Raw genomic sequence first — 13,752 nt, 5'->3', positions numbered from 1 at the left:
GTTTTCCTTCCTCCAAGAGTTAAATACCTAATCATGTAATGTAAAAGAATATGAAAAAAAATTCTCAATTAGTAGGATTTATTTTGAGGCTTTAAAAAGTCACAAGGAAATGAATGACTGATGACATATGAGTTATGTGGGTCATTAAATATATTTTAAAAGTCTACCAGTTACTCTAGAGAGAGTAAGAAAAAGAAACTGTAAATCAAACAATTTGGATCGTCAAATACTTAACATGCCTACTAACATCCCTATTGCACCCTAGCTGCCATCAGAATGAGGCAAGTGACATAATGAAAGATCACAGGTTGAAAGCAGATTCCTCAAAGTTATAAAGGGAGAAGTAAAAACCACTGGACTCACTCTCGTCTGTCTATAAAAATCAAGTCACAAAACAAGGCTGTGTCAATTCCAGGGGCCTGTAAAAAGCAGGCCTGCTGGGGGAAATAAATGCTAGCCTCTTCCTCCCTGGAGGATTTTCCTCCTTTTCTGTTTAGGAGTATATGGCACAATACTTAACACTAAAGTAAACACAGAATGGTTTCAAAGAAAACATAGGGCAGGCACTTAAAGGAGCTGATACAAAGTACTTCAACACTAAGTGTGGCAACAACAGTCAAACTAGAGAAAACAGCCCCTTGCAACTAAATTTATGGTACTTGCATTTCATTTCACCACCTCCTCCTTACATTTAAGCACTTTTTTCAAAACCATCAGAACAGTCCATGGTTCTAAAATAACAAGAGTATAAAAAGCAGACTTCTTAAAATTCAATCTTCCATTCTGAAAGCTAAACTTCCTGTTAAAACATGGTGATGCCTAGAGACCAGCCATATGTCAATGCAGGACACAGCACAAAACTTACCAGGACATCAACATTGTACTTGCAGGCCCACTCATGTCAGGCCACCTGTTTCCCTTAGTTACTCTTACATTCTTCTGTCCCAGTTTGCCCAAGTAAGCGGTAGCAGAATAATAAACAAGAGATGCAAAGAGGGAAATCCACTCAGTGCATTACGCATCCATGATGCACACTGAGTCAAGATTATTTCTAAAGCCTCTCAATAATATCCATTTGCCCAGAAAAATCACAAATCTGCTGCATACATATTTTAGCTTATATTTTCAGTGTTCTGCCATTTTAATCTTTAAACCAGAGCTGCACAGACACACAGGTCTTGGTGTTCTCTCTGGTGCAGGACATGGATTATGCTGCTGCCTGGTGTAAATCAAAGGACCTGGACAACCGCAGACAGGTTACTAAACCTCTCAATGAGCACCAGCCAATTCTGGATTGGGTTTCCCAAGCCTTTTTTGGCATTTACAGGGCCAAAATCTACTTACATTAGATATTCTGGTATTCATGCATTCGATCAAGAGTTGACACTATCCAAGAATTTCATGCTTTTTCTCATTATTGTGAAAGTCTTGGTGATATCATTAAGAGCTGAAAAAAGTCAGTGTTTTTAGGGCAGTATCTGCCTCAGCAGTTTGGTGATATCATTAAGAGCTGAAAAAAGTCAGTGTTTTTAGGGCAGTATCTGCCTCAGCAGTAATAATATGCAGTTAGTAATTTTTATTAAATAATATGCCTGATCATTTCATGTTGTGCAGATTACCCTTTAGGTTAGCCTCAATTAGTTTCAAACCAACTGCAGAGACACCGACCATTTACTCACATTTTAAGATAATTCTTACATTGAGTAAATTTCTTCTAGTATTGCAAACTTTTATGTACCAGTAACAATTTCCATACTAACATGAATTATAAAATTATAGATGTATTTCAATGGCTAGAAACTCTGCCTCCAGGCTTAACCAAGAGAAGCAGGGTAAAACCCTCTAAAAGATCTGAGCCCACCTCTCTAGTCCCCAAAGGGCCCTTATTTACATATAAATCACAGGATGTGCAAATTTTATAAAGATGAATGTTAGTTTCTGCCTGAAAGCCTCAGTCTATAAGAAGGAAAAGGTAAACTTAACTACTGGAAACATTTTAACAAGATGACATCATAAAAATATAAGATGTCTGAAATGCCAGCTGAAATAAATGCTTGTTTCAAACTTCAATACAGCAAGTACAATCAAGTCCTCTGCAATGAATTTAAGTCTTGTTTTCAAGGACTGCGCCATCACTGGGTGGTTCCAGGTATTCTTGAATTAAGGCTGCCCTGTGTCTAATGCCGTGCTGGTTAAAAAAACTGATTATTCACCATTAACCTAATTACCTTCCTCAGAGAAAGATTTATATATATTACAGATACCTGACTACGAAGGAAAATAATCCAACATGGACACCAGTCAGGTTTCCGCATAAGTTGGCTCATTTAGACCTCACCATCAACCTGGGAGCTGGACACTTTTGCCCTCATTTTTCACTTCTGAAGGAGTAAGTAGGCTGCAAGAGGGAGTCTAACTCTTTTCAGCAAAAATGGCACATTCACAGGGCACATTACTTCTTGGCTACACAGATTTTTTTAACTAAACTATATAAATATACATTACTTTTAAATTCCCATTATACCTGAAGTGGGTATGAGAGTACACTAGTTGTTACACCTTGTGACAATATCACGTACATTCATTTGAAACAGTAAAACAGCACTACGTCACAGGATAGCGGTAAAGGCTGAGTGAGACAGCGCTTCTGCAGTGGGCTAGTTAGAGAGATGCAGTGAAATCAATGAAGGCACTCTTCAAATGGTGCAGTGCTACAGAAACGTGAGCTATACTACTCCAGGTCCTGTGTGTCTGCATGTTAAACACACACTGGTGTCAACCCTGCACAATGTTAACACATTTCAAAACACCCTTGAAATCAGTTAAAATTTTGTTACATACTACAGGAATATTATCACACAGCACAGTGAGACCAGTACTATACCCGAGGGAAAAAACATTTATTGAATCCAATCAGAAACAAAGTCAATGAAAGGAATACTAGCTTTTTCCTGATCCATTACAATGTTGCTGTTTTTAAATAGAAAGGCAGTTTATACATATTATCATATATTATTTTTTAGGGTAAAAAAGGGGCACCATCTAATGTCAGAATTTTCTATATAGTAGAATCACCTTTCCTAAGAGAGACTCAAACTCTAATTCCCCCCAAATAAAAAAGTTTGGATAGTCCCTTGTTCAAGTTTCAGAAAAATGACTTTTTAATTCACAAAAGACCACTCACTACATTGAGAGGGCACAGGAAAAATTTCAGAGAACCTGAGATGGAAGTAAAGAAAGAACACTCTCTTCCCTATTAATATACCTCGTGGGTGTTAGAATGTGTGTTTTTAGCCCCCAGGGGCCCTCCTTCCTCTGTTTATGTTACAACTCTGTCAGCAAGAAACTGAGATAGTCCCTGAAACTTTCCAAGCATTTTGTGTAATGTTATATACACGGAGACCTTAAACACTTAACGACATTAATGGGGTTAGAAACCTGGCTCATGAAGCTTGTAAATACAGAGCCGAGCAGTTATTATGCACAAAACCTTGTTGAAAGGAAGCACAAATGCCGGTAAACAGCAACCCAACTTTCTTGGAATAATTCTAATGAAACTAAGCAGCTCATAAGCAAACCAAGTAACTCAAAAACTTAACTTATTCATTAAGTGACTATTAATAACGCCACAAATTGAACTGATAAGTTCTAAGACCCCTGAAATATTAGAACTGATTATAACTGATGAATGTAAGAATGAATTCTGCTTTACTGAGGCTGTCAGACCAGGTGGAAAAAAATCTACCATCACAAGGGGTTCCCGTGTATTTTTTTCTAGGAATCTAGCTGGTTAACGTTTTTTGGAGTCGTATTGCGTTTTAGATTTATTCCTGAGAGGCTGCGTGGAAGGCAGACACAACAGAGAGAAAAGTATTCAAACAAGTTAACCGTGTAATAGGTCTAAAGCATATTACGAATCATGGGCACATTCGTAAAACGAATCCTGAATGTTTTTCACAATCCAGGAAGATTTGTGACATCATCCAAAAAAAACAAGACTAATAGATTTTTGCTAGTTTTTCACATAAACTAATAATGAAATGCCCTTCTGACCAAAGCAGCAGATATTTGAAACATCAAAAAAGCTTGGTGGCAGCCAGACTGCAGACGCCCAAGTGAATGTTTTCTCTCAAGATAAAAAAGGCTGTGGCAGCTGCTGCTTACACTTAACACCCCTACCCATATGAAATACGTACAAAGTGTTGAATGGGGTAGTTTTGTTATACGACTACTTTTGTTTTTGCTTTTCAAGGAAAAAGTTTTCACTTGAAAAAAAGAAGCTTTGGACCATTTTTACTAAAGTATATATATAAACAAAAATGTACATATGGAAAAGAAAACTGTGCACTAGATAGAACTTTTTCTCAAGAAAGGCTCTTTATTCTAGAATTTAAATTTTTCAGATTTGAAAAAAATTTGTTTTCCACTAGAATAGTCCTTGCAAATAAAAAGAGTGCTTGTACGTAAAGCACGCAGAATGTTTAGTATATTCTACTTGTTTTCTAATTACATTAGAAACTTCAAGCCAAATGAGACTTTTATATAAATCCATTTGTCCACACCATCTAACTGCAAAATGATTTCAGTTTTAGTAATATTATTGAAGTTATCAAAACTTTAGGAAATGTATTTTGTTTGTTAATCTTCATGTGGTATAGGTGGTCCAAGTTCAGCATGGAATTGTGTTTCCAATGAAGCCTACAACTGTCGTGATGATTCTTTCTTGGGGTGGACATCAGAAGCTATTATAATATCTAAATGCTATTGAAATTTGTACCATTATATAAAAATGGTATTGGTTTGGATCAAGACAGAGCACTTGGTCATTTCCTAATACTATTAGAGATAATAGAAGAGGGTTCATGGAAGGGAAGATAAGAAGAAATGGTTATCGAGCACCAAGAAAAATATACTACTACTTGCATCTAACACCTGACTGACTACCCCTTCAAAATGGTGAAAATCAATGACAGAGCAGTGAAAAAGTTTACCTGAATGGCCTAAAATATTTCTCCACACAAATCAATAAAGGCGGATTCAATGCCACAGTAATAATAGTCATCCATTTTGAAAAGTCACAATTCACAACTGAAACCAAAATAAGAAAGTCCCGCACATATCTTCAAACTGGTAGTCACATGAAATTCAGGGAAAACATCTGAGTCAAAACACAAGGAGCTTCTTTCAAAAAAAAAAAAAGCCCTCAATGACTAGTGATTGCTAGTACAGAAAGCTAACTGAAGCAAAGTTTTCATTCCACTGTAAACTCTGAAAGCTGCAGAGTCATCATTTGTCTGGATCTAGCAGCAGCTGTCTTTCTGTACTCCATTTCACCGAAAGGGAGAGAGCAAGAACACAGGAGGAATAAAGGCCCAAATCTGTTCCAGGGCGTCTGTTTCCACAGCTGGAGACAGGGCACTTACTATTCTATATACAGCATCCCAGCTTAGACACTCAAGTGGGCAGTGTTAAGTTGCAGGGCCACACAATCTGACCATTAACAAGTTCCCCTTCAGTCTTGCTTGGCCTTGGCCCGTAAGTTAAACTGCTTCAAAAACACATTTCTTACTATCTCACAGGTGTGACTACTCCTGTTCACTATTACTTAATGGGACAAAAACAAAACAAAACAATAAAGACAATAAATTATGAAACAAGGGCCAACCCTCAACAGCAAAAAGGTCACTGAGAAGAGGTGGTCAAACTTTATACCCTGTTACTTATTAAGAGACTAGGCTCCAGTTTTTTTGTGATATTCTCTCACCTTTATCAAAACTGACTATTTCAAAAGTCAAGTCTTGTCACAAGCTACATTTGCAAGCAGCTTTTAAATGCATTTCCAACATCAACATGTTGGGGCACTGGCAGATTAAAGTCACAAATACTTTAAATTCTTTTATCAGAAGGTGGGGGGAGAAGGAATGGATGGGCTGTTTGGATTTTAAAAACGGAGTTATTTGACTTTGAGGACCTACAGATGTGACTTTTCCTGAAATGCCAACTAGTTGTTTCACAGACCTCTACCAAACACTGGACCGACAACAAACCGTGGTCCCAGAACTCAGCCTAACATGACGTTACACTGACCCTAAGCAGGGAAACTCCCAGAAGGGAGGAGGATGGAGTTTAATTACGCAGCAGAGTACACTTTGTGGGCTGGAAGCGTCCCTTCTGACCGGCCAGCACATGTAAACGCAGGCTAACTTACCGGGGCACCGGCGACAGTGGACACAGGGCTGGGGGAGTTTTCCTCCTCGGAACTCTGGGAAGCCTCCTCCGGTCCCCGGGTCACAAGAATTCTGAAATGCTGCTGCCCCGCATTTTGATCCTGCCTAATCTTAAACGTGCAGCCCTGACCCTGTGGCATCCTTTCCACGGAATTGGTCCTGTGGATTTCGGGAGCCACCCTGCGGCCCCGAGGAAGCGTCTCCGGGTGCCCAGGGTGGCCTCGCTCTTCCGTGGGGCTGGTGTGCCCCGCTCGGGGCTGCGTGGGGTACGAGGTGCTCCTCTCCAGCCGGATGCGGGGATACCGCACCAACCGGTCCCCCTTCGTGCCAGTGAAACCGAAATTGAAGTCCCCACCAGGCCCCGGAGTGCCGGGCTGAGGCTGCTGCAACTGGAAAACGAAGCACCGCTTCCCAGAACTTCCAGAGGCATCTGGAACGTGCTGCAGGGACCAGCGCCGCGGCTCGCGCGGCGAGGAGCTGCCGGGGCCATCAGCGCCGAAGGGCATCAGCCTCACCTGGCGCACGTCGGCGCTGGAGGCACGGTGCTGGACACGGAGCCCACCGGCCTCCTCACGGCCGTCGGACGCGGTGGGGCGGCACGCTCGGCGGCCGCACGTGCCGTTGACCTGGTGGCCGGGTACCCCGGCTGCCCTTGGAGGGGAGCTCTCGGGCGTGGGGGGCTCCGGCGGGTCCAGGCAGCCTCCCCGAGACGCTGGGCCTGCATCGCCGTCCGGACCCTCGGGCGGCCCGCCGCCGTCGGGGGCCCCGTCGGCCGCCTTGCGCTGCAGCGAGATCTGCACGGACGAGCTCCGCGTGGGGCGCGCGTCCGCGGGGCTCAGGAGCTGGGGGATGAACATGGACGAGCTGCGCTTGAGCGCGCCCACGCCTCCCCGCAGGCCGCCGCCGTCCTCCGCGCCGCTTGGGGCGAAGGCGTGAGGGCCGCTCCTCCGCGGCAGGGTGTGGAATGCCATGAAAAAGTCGTCTTCTCTCTCCTGGTCTAGGATCTCTGATTCGGGGGCTGTGTTGCTGCGACCAGAGCCAAAATGAAACCGAAGCCGATGGGCCATGGTGCCCAGGGGGGCAGGGAGGGAGAGGGCGAGCAGCAGCAGGCCCGGCTCTGCCAGAAGTCAGAAACCAAAGGCACAAACTCCAAGAAAAAGCGTCCCATCTGCCAAACCGTTAGCACTGCAGCACCAAGAGCGACAGATAGCAGAAATAACCCCAGTGGCGAGCGGCATTCCAGGCATGATTGGGTAAGAGCGCAGAGCTCTCACCCGCACTGTGACAGAGGGTAGGATGGCCAGAAGCACATGACCGCGGTCTCCCCCTCCAATGCCAGCTTGTGGACTTAGTGGAGTTTCCCCCCTCTCGCTCTCTCTTTTTTTTTAAACAGCGAGAGCCTGAAACAGCACCTTCCCAGCTGCTGCTTTTCCATCAGGCAGGAGTGGCCCCAGCAGGGAGCTCTCACAGCTGACGAAGACAGCAAACACCCCGAGCCCTCTGCTATAAATCTAGACCGCGTCACATTCACAGGACAGTTCTCTCCAAACCGAGCGGGGCACTCGGCCTCCGGATCCAATGCGAGAAACCCTGCGCTCGACTCCCAAGCGCACAGGGTATTCAAACCACCGCCGCCCACCCCACCAGGCCAAGTAACGACAAGTAAATAAGCCCTGGCTTCAGGAAAACCCTTCCACAAGCATCGGATATTAGGTTTCTGTTATTTATGATATCACCACACTACCACGATGGAATGCAAACTAATAAAATGTACTATAAATACGATTACACACCCCACAGAATTAGTGTCCTAGTGTCCCTTTAATGCTAAATAATCAGACCATGATCTCTACAAGTAACAAAATAGCTGAGTGGAGAGGGGAACAAGACTGTCAGCCTCCTGCTACAACACTTTTCATGTAAAAGGTGTGTGTGTGTGTGTGTTGATCGTACACAGAGCATGGCTGTCAGACATTGAAGTGCCAGAGAGAAGGAACCTAGGCTGGAGAAAGCCTTCTCTCCTATATGCTAGACAGGAGGAAAGGGGCAAAAAAACAAGGAAACCCCAACTACACTCCCCCTTACACCCTCCCTCCCCTAGGAAAGAAGGAAAATAGAAGGGAGTGTGTGTGGTTTAAGTAGGTTAACTTAAATTCCATACAGAAAAAAAACGCTGCCAGGAGCTGACTGTTTTCCAGTAAGAAGTCAGCAATTATTACCACAAACATGGAATTTTGCTATTTTTGTGAGGGGCCAAAAAGGACCTAAGTAATAAAAGACCACATTCAAAAAAAATGTCATCGGATTTGGAGTTCACTAGGATATATGCTGTGTGTTTTACACTTATTATTTTCCACGATCCAGAAACATCAGTCAATTAACAAAGACGTTTATTTGGGAGGGAGTGAAAAATAGGAGGGGGAAATACCAAGCTGGGAAGAGTGACAAAAGGATTATTTTAAAATCTGCAAAGCATGACTTTGTCAACAGCTCTGGGGTTGAGGGTGTGGGGCATTAACCCTGTGTTTACATACATCCAAACCTGTTTTCTAAAGGCACACACTTTAAATGCCAAAAATGATCCTGTAGGAGAAATAGAAGCTAGTTGGTTAAATGCTAAAACTGCCAAACACCACTACAGTCATGTATTGTCTTAGCTGCATGAATAGCCAACAAAGAAAAAGAACACCACCAACAACCTCAGTGCATAGTAAGGACACTGCAGATGGACCTGGGGCAAAGCCAGTATTCGTATCATAAAACACTATTTTTCAGACAGAGTGTATATTCACAGAGCATTTCTTGGGGCTTTGCATGCAAAGCCCTTTTTGGTTTGAAAAGTATAGGTTAGGATCCACAGCAAGGTCTTCTCAACAAGTCCTTGCTTTAGGTAATGGAAATGGGAAACATTTTTTTACACACACACGTGTTTTAAAACACATCTGACAAGAGGCAGTTTTTCCTCCAAACTGACCCTTTCTTGACTTTGCAGTGTTAATTTACTCCATAAATGAGAGAATGAGGATTAGACTGCGGATGTATCTGTGTCTTCAGGGATTTACTCTACTGAACGTTGCCTAATTCACAATATGTGCTGGGTGAGAGGTGGAGTGCCAAGAACTGCACCCTCAGCAGAATCTCTCATTCAGTTTAATAAGAAAACAACTTCATACACACAGCAAAAGTGACTTAGTTATTTGGTCCTACTAATTGTCACCCAACGTATAAAATGTTGAGTTCAATGCAAAGCCACCGAGGACCCGAATAGAAGAGACATCAGGATGGCAGGACCAGAATCTGTTGACTTTCTGATTTTGAGGATAATACCAAGCATAGGAGATTAAATACAGTCCAGAGTTCTTTAATAAGGGCGCAAGGCCTGATGATTCACCACCACTTGTCTGAGACTTAGGAAAACCAGAAATTCTACCATGGTGCTACTACTGACTGAAGCTTTCAAATTATGCAAAGATTCTCTCATTTGCAAAGACAGGAAGCTAAATGAGTTGTATTGTAAGGTTCTTCCAGATCAGATATTCTATTAAATTTATGCTAATCAAAAACTTGCAGTTTCAGTTGAATTCTGCAGCCAAAAGGGTTCATGACAACATTCCTTTTAACCAAAATATATACTTAAGTTTCAGGGAAAGTAAATTTGAGTACAACTGAGCACACTGAGTTATAATGCCATGGCTGAGAGTACCTTAGAAGTTTACACATAATAATGTTCATTTTCATAGCAGGAACACTTAACCCAAGGTACTTGATGTATTCATTCTAGTTCGTTAAATCTGACAAAAATGCTTCAAGCCAGATTTTCTTCTGAAATTCCATTTTAAAAATAAAATCTTAGTTATATATCTACTTTATAGCTATCTATTTTATTAAATATAGATGTAGACCTTTAATTTACCTCTTAACCTATATGTAAAATGTTTGTGTTTTATACCTCAAGCATGTCTTTGGTTCTTTAAAGGTACTTTCTATGAATTTCCCTTGAGAAACTACCACTTTCAAAACACAGTTTAATTTTACCTGCTAAATATAGATTCACTTTTTGCTATATACTGTTAATTAGTTTTCTGTTTTCCCAAAGAGAATCACCACAGATTTGCTATTGAATGGTTGACAGTATTGTAAACCTGGCTTATATTTAAAATCTCTGAAAGGTTTGTTTACATGAGTGATGGCCTCTTTGAGGATCTGCATACTGTTCTGAATTCCCAACAGAAGAGCCTAATCATATGGTTTAACATTATCACCAGTGTGCCTTTCACCAATATTAACTATGACTTTAAAAATACATATACAAATATGTTTTCTGTGCTGGCCATACAAAAATATTTTTTAGAATCACGAATTAGTGATGGAACAAAGCTTATATTTTGGGATCGTCTATTCTGTCAGACAACATAGACAAAGAGTTTTAAAAGATGCTGCTCTAAAAATTCAGGTTTTAAAAAATGAAGCAAAAATCAAAACTGTGACCCACTTACCAATCTGTTTTCATCAAACACTTCAAACAGGAGTCTGTGATTAGATGGGTTTACCTATAAGGAACATAAATAGTATTTTTTAAATGGGCAGAAATAATTCAAAGGATGAAATAACAAAAGAATAGAATGCTTTGTAATTTACCCCAATTGTAAAACAATCTGAACAATTAACCTACTCTTCTGGAAATTCTGCATCTAGCAAATCAAGTTTTCTATTATTGATTTCTGTATTATTCTATGCCTAATACTTAGGTATAATAGAAGAAAATTCTTTCAGCAGTTTTTCTAACGTAAGAAAGGATATTTTGAAAGTTTTAAATAGCTTAAAGTTGTCTACGAACAGCTTGTAGACCAAGGTGACATCTTCACCAAAGGTCCATGCCTGAAGAAAGCTCTTAGGCCTAATAACAACAGCAATGATAAAAATAATGAAGAAAAGAGTAAACAGCAGTATTCTTCTATTATGTGCTTATTTTGTAAGGTATTCTCTATAAATATCAAAAACACAGAACCTCACTTAATCCTGGCAGTAACCCTATGATGTATATACCATTAGAGTGAAAAAACCTGCAGCTACTACTGCAGGCAACCAGTCCCCTGCTTGTCTCTAGAGCCCATGCTTTGAACCACTAGAGAAATAAATAAAACATGTCCCCATTTCCAGCAATTGTGGGTTCAAGTTCAGAGCTATTGGGCCTTTGCTTCTTCCTGTCTCTTTATAAAACCTCCCTCAAATGGCAGCAATCCTCATTCAGACCCAAGTATCACGTAGTAAGTATAAACCCCATGTGAGATGTGGTGGTTATTAAACTCATTTGTATCATCATAGGTAAATCCTGGGACCGACCCTATCAGGCGAGGACTCCTCTCCTCTATGTGGGAGACAAGGAACCCACAGCGAATGAGAGTCTTCAGGTGGCTTTTCCAGGGACATAAAGGCTGCAAGTGGTAGAGCTGGAAAATGGGACCCAGGTCTACTGTTACTAAATCTCAGCTGCTTCATGACGGAAAGCAGAATCAAATAGTGTTTGACAGTACAACAGGGAGCACTGCCATGAGCTTCTGGCCCCTTAGCCTGCCCTCAGCCTCATGACACAGAGAGCAGACAGGCAGATTGCTGCCCATCTATAAGATCCTGAAGAGTTGTGCTGCTGACCAGTGCACCCATGGGCTGCGGCAGAAGCCAGCACACAGTGGGCTCTCAATAAAGATCTGTGCAATGAACAAAGACCTTTTCTTAAAAAGCCAAGACAGAGTTTACATATGTCTATAGCCAAGATAACTTGAAAAAAATCTTGGATATGCTGAACTGTACGCAGATGTGGCCAAGGCATTAAACTGAAAGGAGTCAAGTAATGAAGAGTTTTACAAGTGGAAAGCTCTACCTGAGAGGTGACTAAGGGCCAATAACATCTATCTGCCTCCATTAGCTTTCCAGTCCTTCAAGAAGTAATTTAAAATACATCTGGCAGAGACTACACATGGGATCTTACCAAGTATTAAAATATCAATGCCATATTTCAGTTCTGAACATAATAGGAAACAGATGTCGTATATGGTGATCTAAATTTGAAGCACATATAAGACTTTTGTGATTGAAAGGAAGAAATCGGGACCAATTATAATGGTCTAATGGTAATATTGTTCTTTTGGGATCTACACTAATCAGATGATCGCATCTGGAGCATTGCTGGAGGTAAAGTAGTTTTTACTTTCACAGCTACCCAATTAAAATATACTCATTTTGAGGAGGAAAAAAAACCCTTTCTTTCAATTAAATAGCTGAGCAGTGTAGTATTTCCAAAGTTTCAACACAAAAAATACCAGCCACCACCACAAAATTCACTGAATAGGAACAGTAATTTCTTAATTCACAGAATTCGATCTTTTCTACATACAGCTCTTCTAGATACTAAATATAAAAACTGGAGGAAAATTTGCCTAATTAGGTCACATTTAACTCCAGAAGTGTTTTATACTACACACACACACTCACACTAAATGTTTGAATTAGAGAAATTTTCCTAACTGGAACATGATCAGTAATTTTTAGGTTTCTTTTTAATCCTGTTGCCTTAATTGTTTTATTCTGTCTAAAGTAATTCATAACGTTACATAGAAATAATTAAGCTGTTGTTTTAATTATGTTTTAGGAAAAATTTGAGTAGAAAAGCTATAATCTTATTTGGAGAACTTCCTTTTTACTTCCCTAAAACATCATGAACTGAAACAAGTCCTGATTTTGTCATCACTGTTCAGTCTTTGAACATTTAGGATACATTAGGAGGTACTCAACCACTTCTCACACTGAAAGGAATTTCACAATAAAATTTAAGAGCTTTCACTCAATTTGAAGCTATTGTGATAATGTATCAATCTAGTTATCAATAACAATTATTTCCAAAAAATGAAAAAACTTACTCTAAAATAAAATTCTTCATTCCATTTTGGGTTCAGCGTCTGGAAGAGAAATTATCTTTTAATATCTTTTAATCTTTGAAACATTAACAATGCAGTCCACACATTAGCTTAAACGATTTTCTTGATTAAAAAGAAATAGTTGTGATTTCCAAAACAGCAATTGAAGCATTTAGTCAATTATTTGATAGTATTCTATAAATGAACAAAACTAGATGGGGAAGGGATCTTTTTATGAAACAGATGATTCACAGATAAGAAACCAAAAATTGCACCTTATTAACCAGAAGGAATGTCAGGGACCTACAAAGAGCCATCATGAAAATATAAAGATACCCTTCAAGGAATTAATATAGATATGATCATTCTATCGAGAAGGAAATGAACTTTGTTTCCTTCCCTCAACCCACTACAAGCCCACTTTCGAGAGCACGGAAGCAGGGATGGAAGGGTGAAAGTGCTCACTATTTATAAATGCTAAAATCAAAAGAACGTTTTATAAAGAATATCGATGATTATAGAAGGGGGGGGGGGGGAACCCTGCCAGTCAGAAACCAGAAATGAATTGTTTTTCCAAAATAGCCTGGCTTGAAAATATGCACCTACCTATC

General features: G+C 40.6%; 1 protein-coding gene across 11 annotated transcripts in view; it reads right to left on the bottom strand.

Moving 5' to 3' along the window:
- NEDD4L (NEDD4 like E3 ubiquitin protein ligase) overlaps nucleotides 1–13,752 on the bottom strand; it is a 322,004-nt gene that overhangs the window by 122,027 nt on the left and 186,225 nt on the right. For 5 of the 11 annotated variants that reach the window (XM_036876834.2, XM_036876837.2, XM_036876838.2 and 2 more), the window contains 2 exons: nucleotides 13,145–13,183; nucleotides 10,724–10,777 (listed from right to left, as the gene is read on the bottom strand). In XM_036876834.2, coding sequence (XP_036732729.1) covers nucleotides 10,724–10,777; nucleotides 13,145–13,183 — 93 coding nt within the window. Of the gene's footprint in view, nucleotides 1–6,208; nucleotides 7,972–10,723; nucleotides 10,778–13,144; nucleotides 13,184–13,752 lie in introns of those variants that run through there. The other 6 variants (XM_036876831.2, XM_036876832.2, XM_036876829.2 and 3 more) reach the window with 5 other exon arrangements.

The sequence above is a fragment of the Manis pentadactyla genome, chromosome 6, assembly GCF_030020395.1.
Source record: "Manis pentadactyla isolate mManPen7 chromosome 6, mManPen7.hap1, whole genome shotgun sequence".
Taxonomy (NCBI): Eukaryota; Metazoa; Chordata; class Mammalia; order Pholidota; family Manidae; genus Manis; species Manis pentadactyla.
The sequence above is the reverse complement of the archived record's forward strand: the minus strand, read 5'-3'. Positions and strand labels throughout refer to the sequence as shown.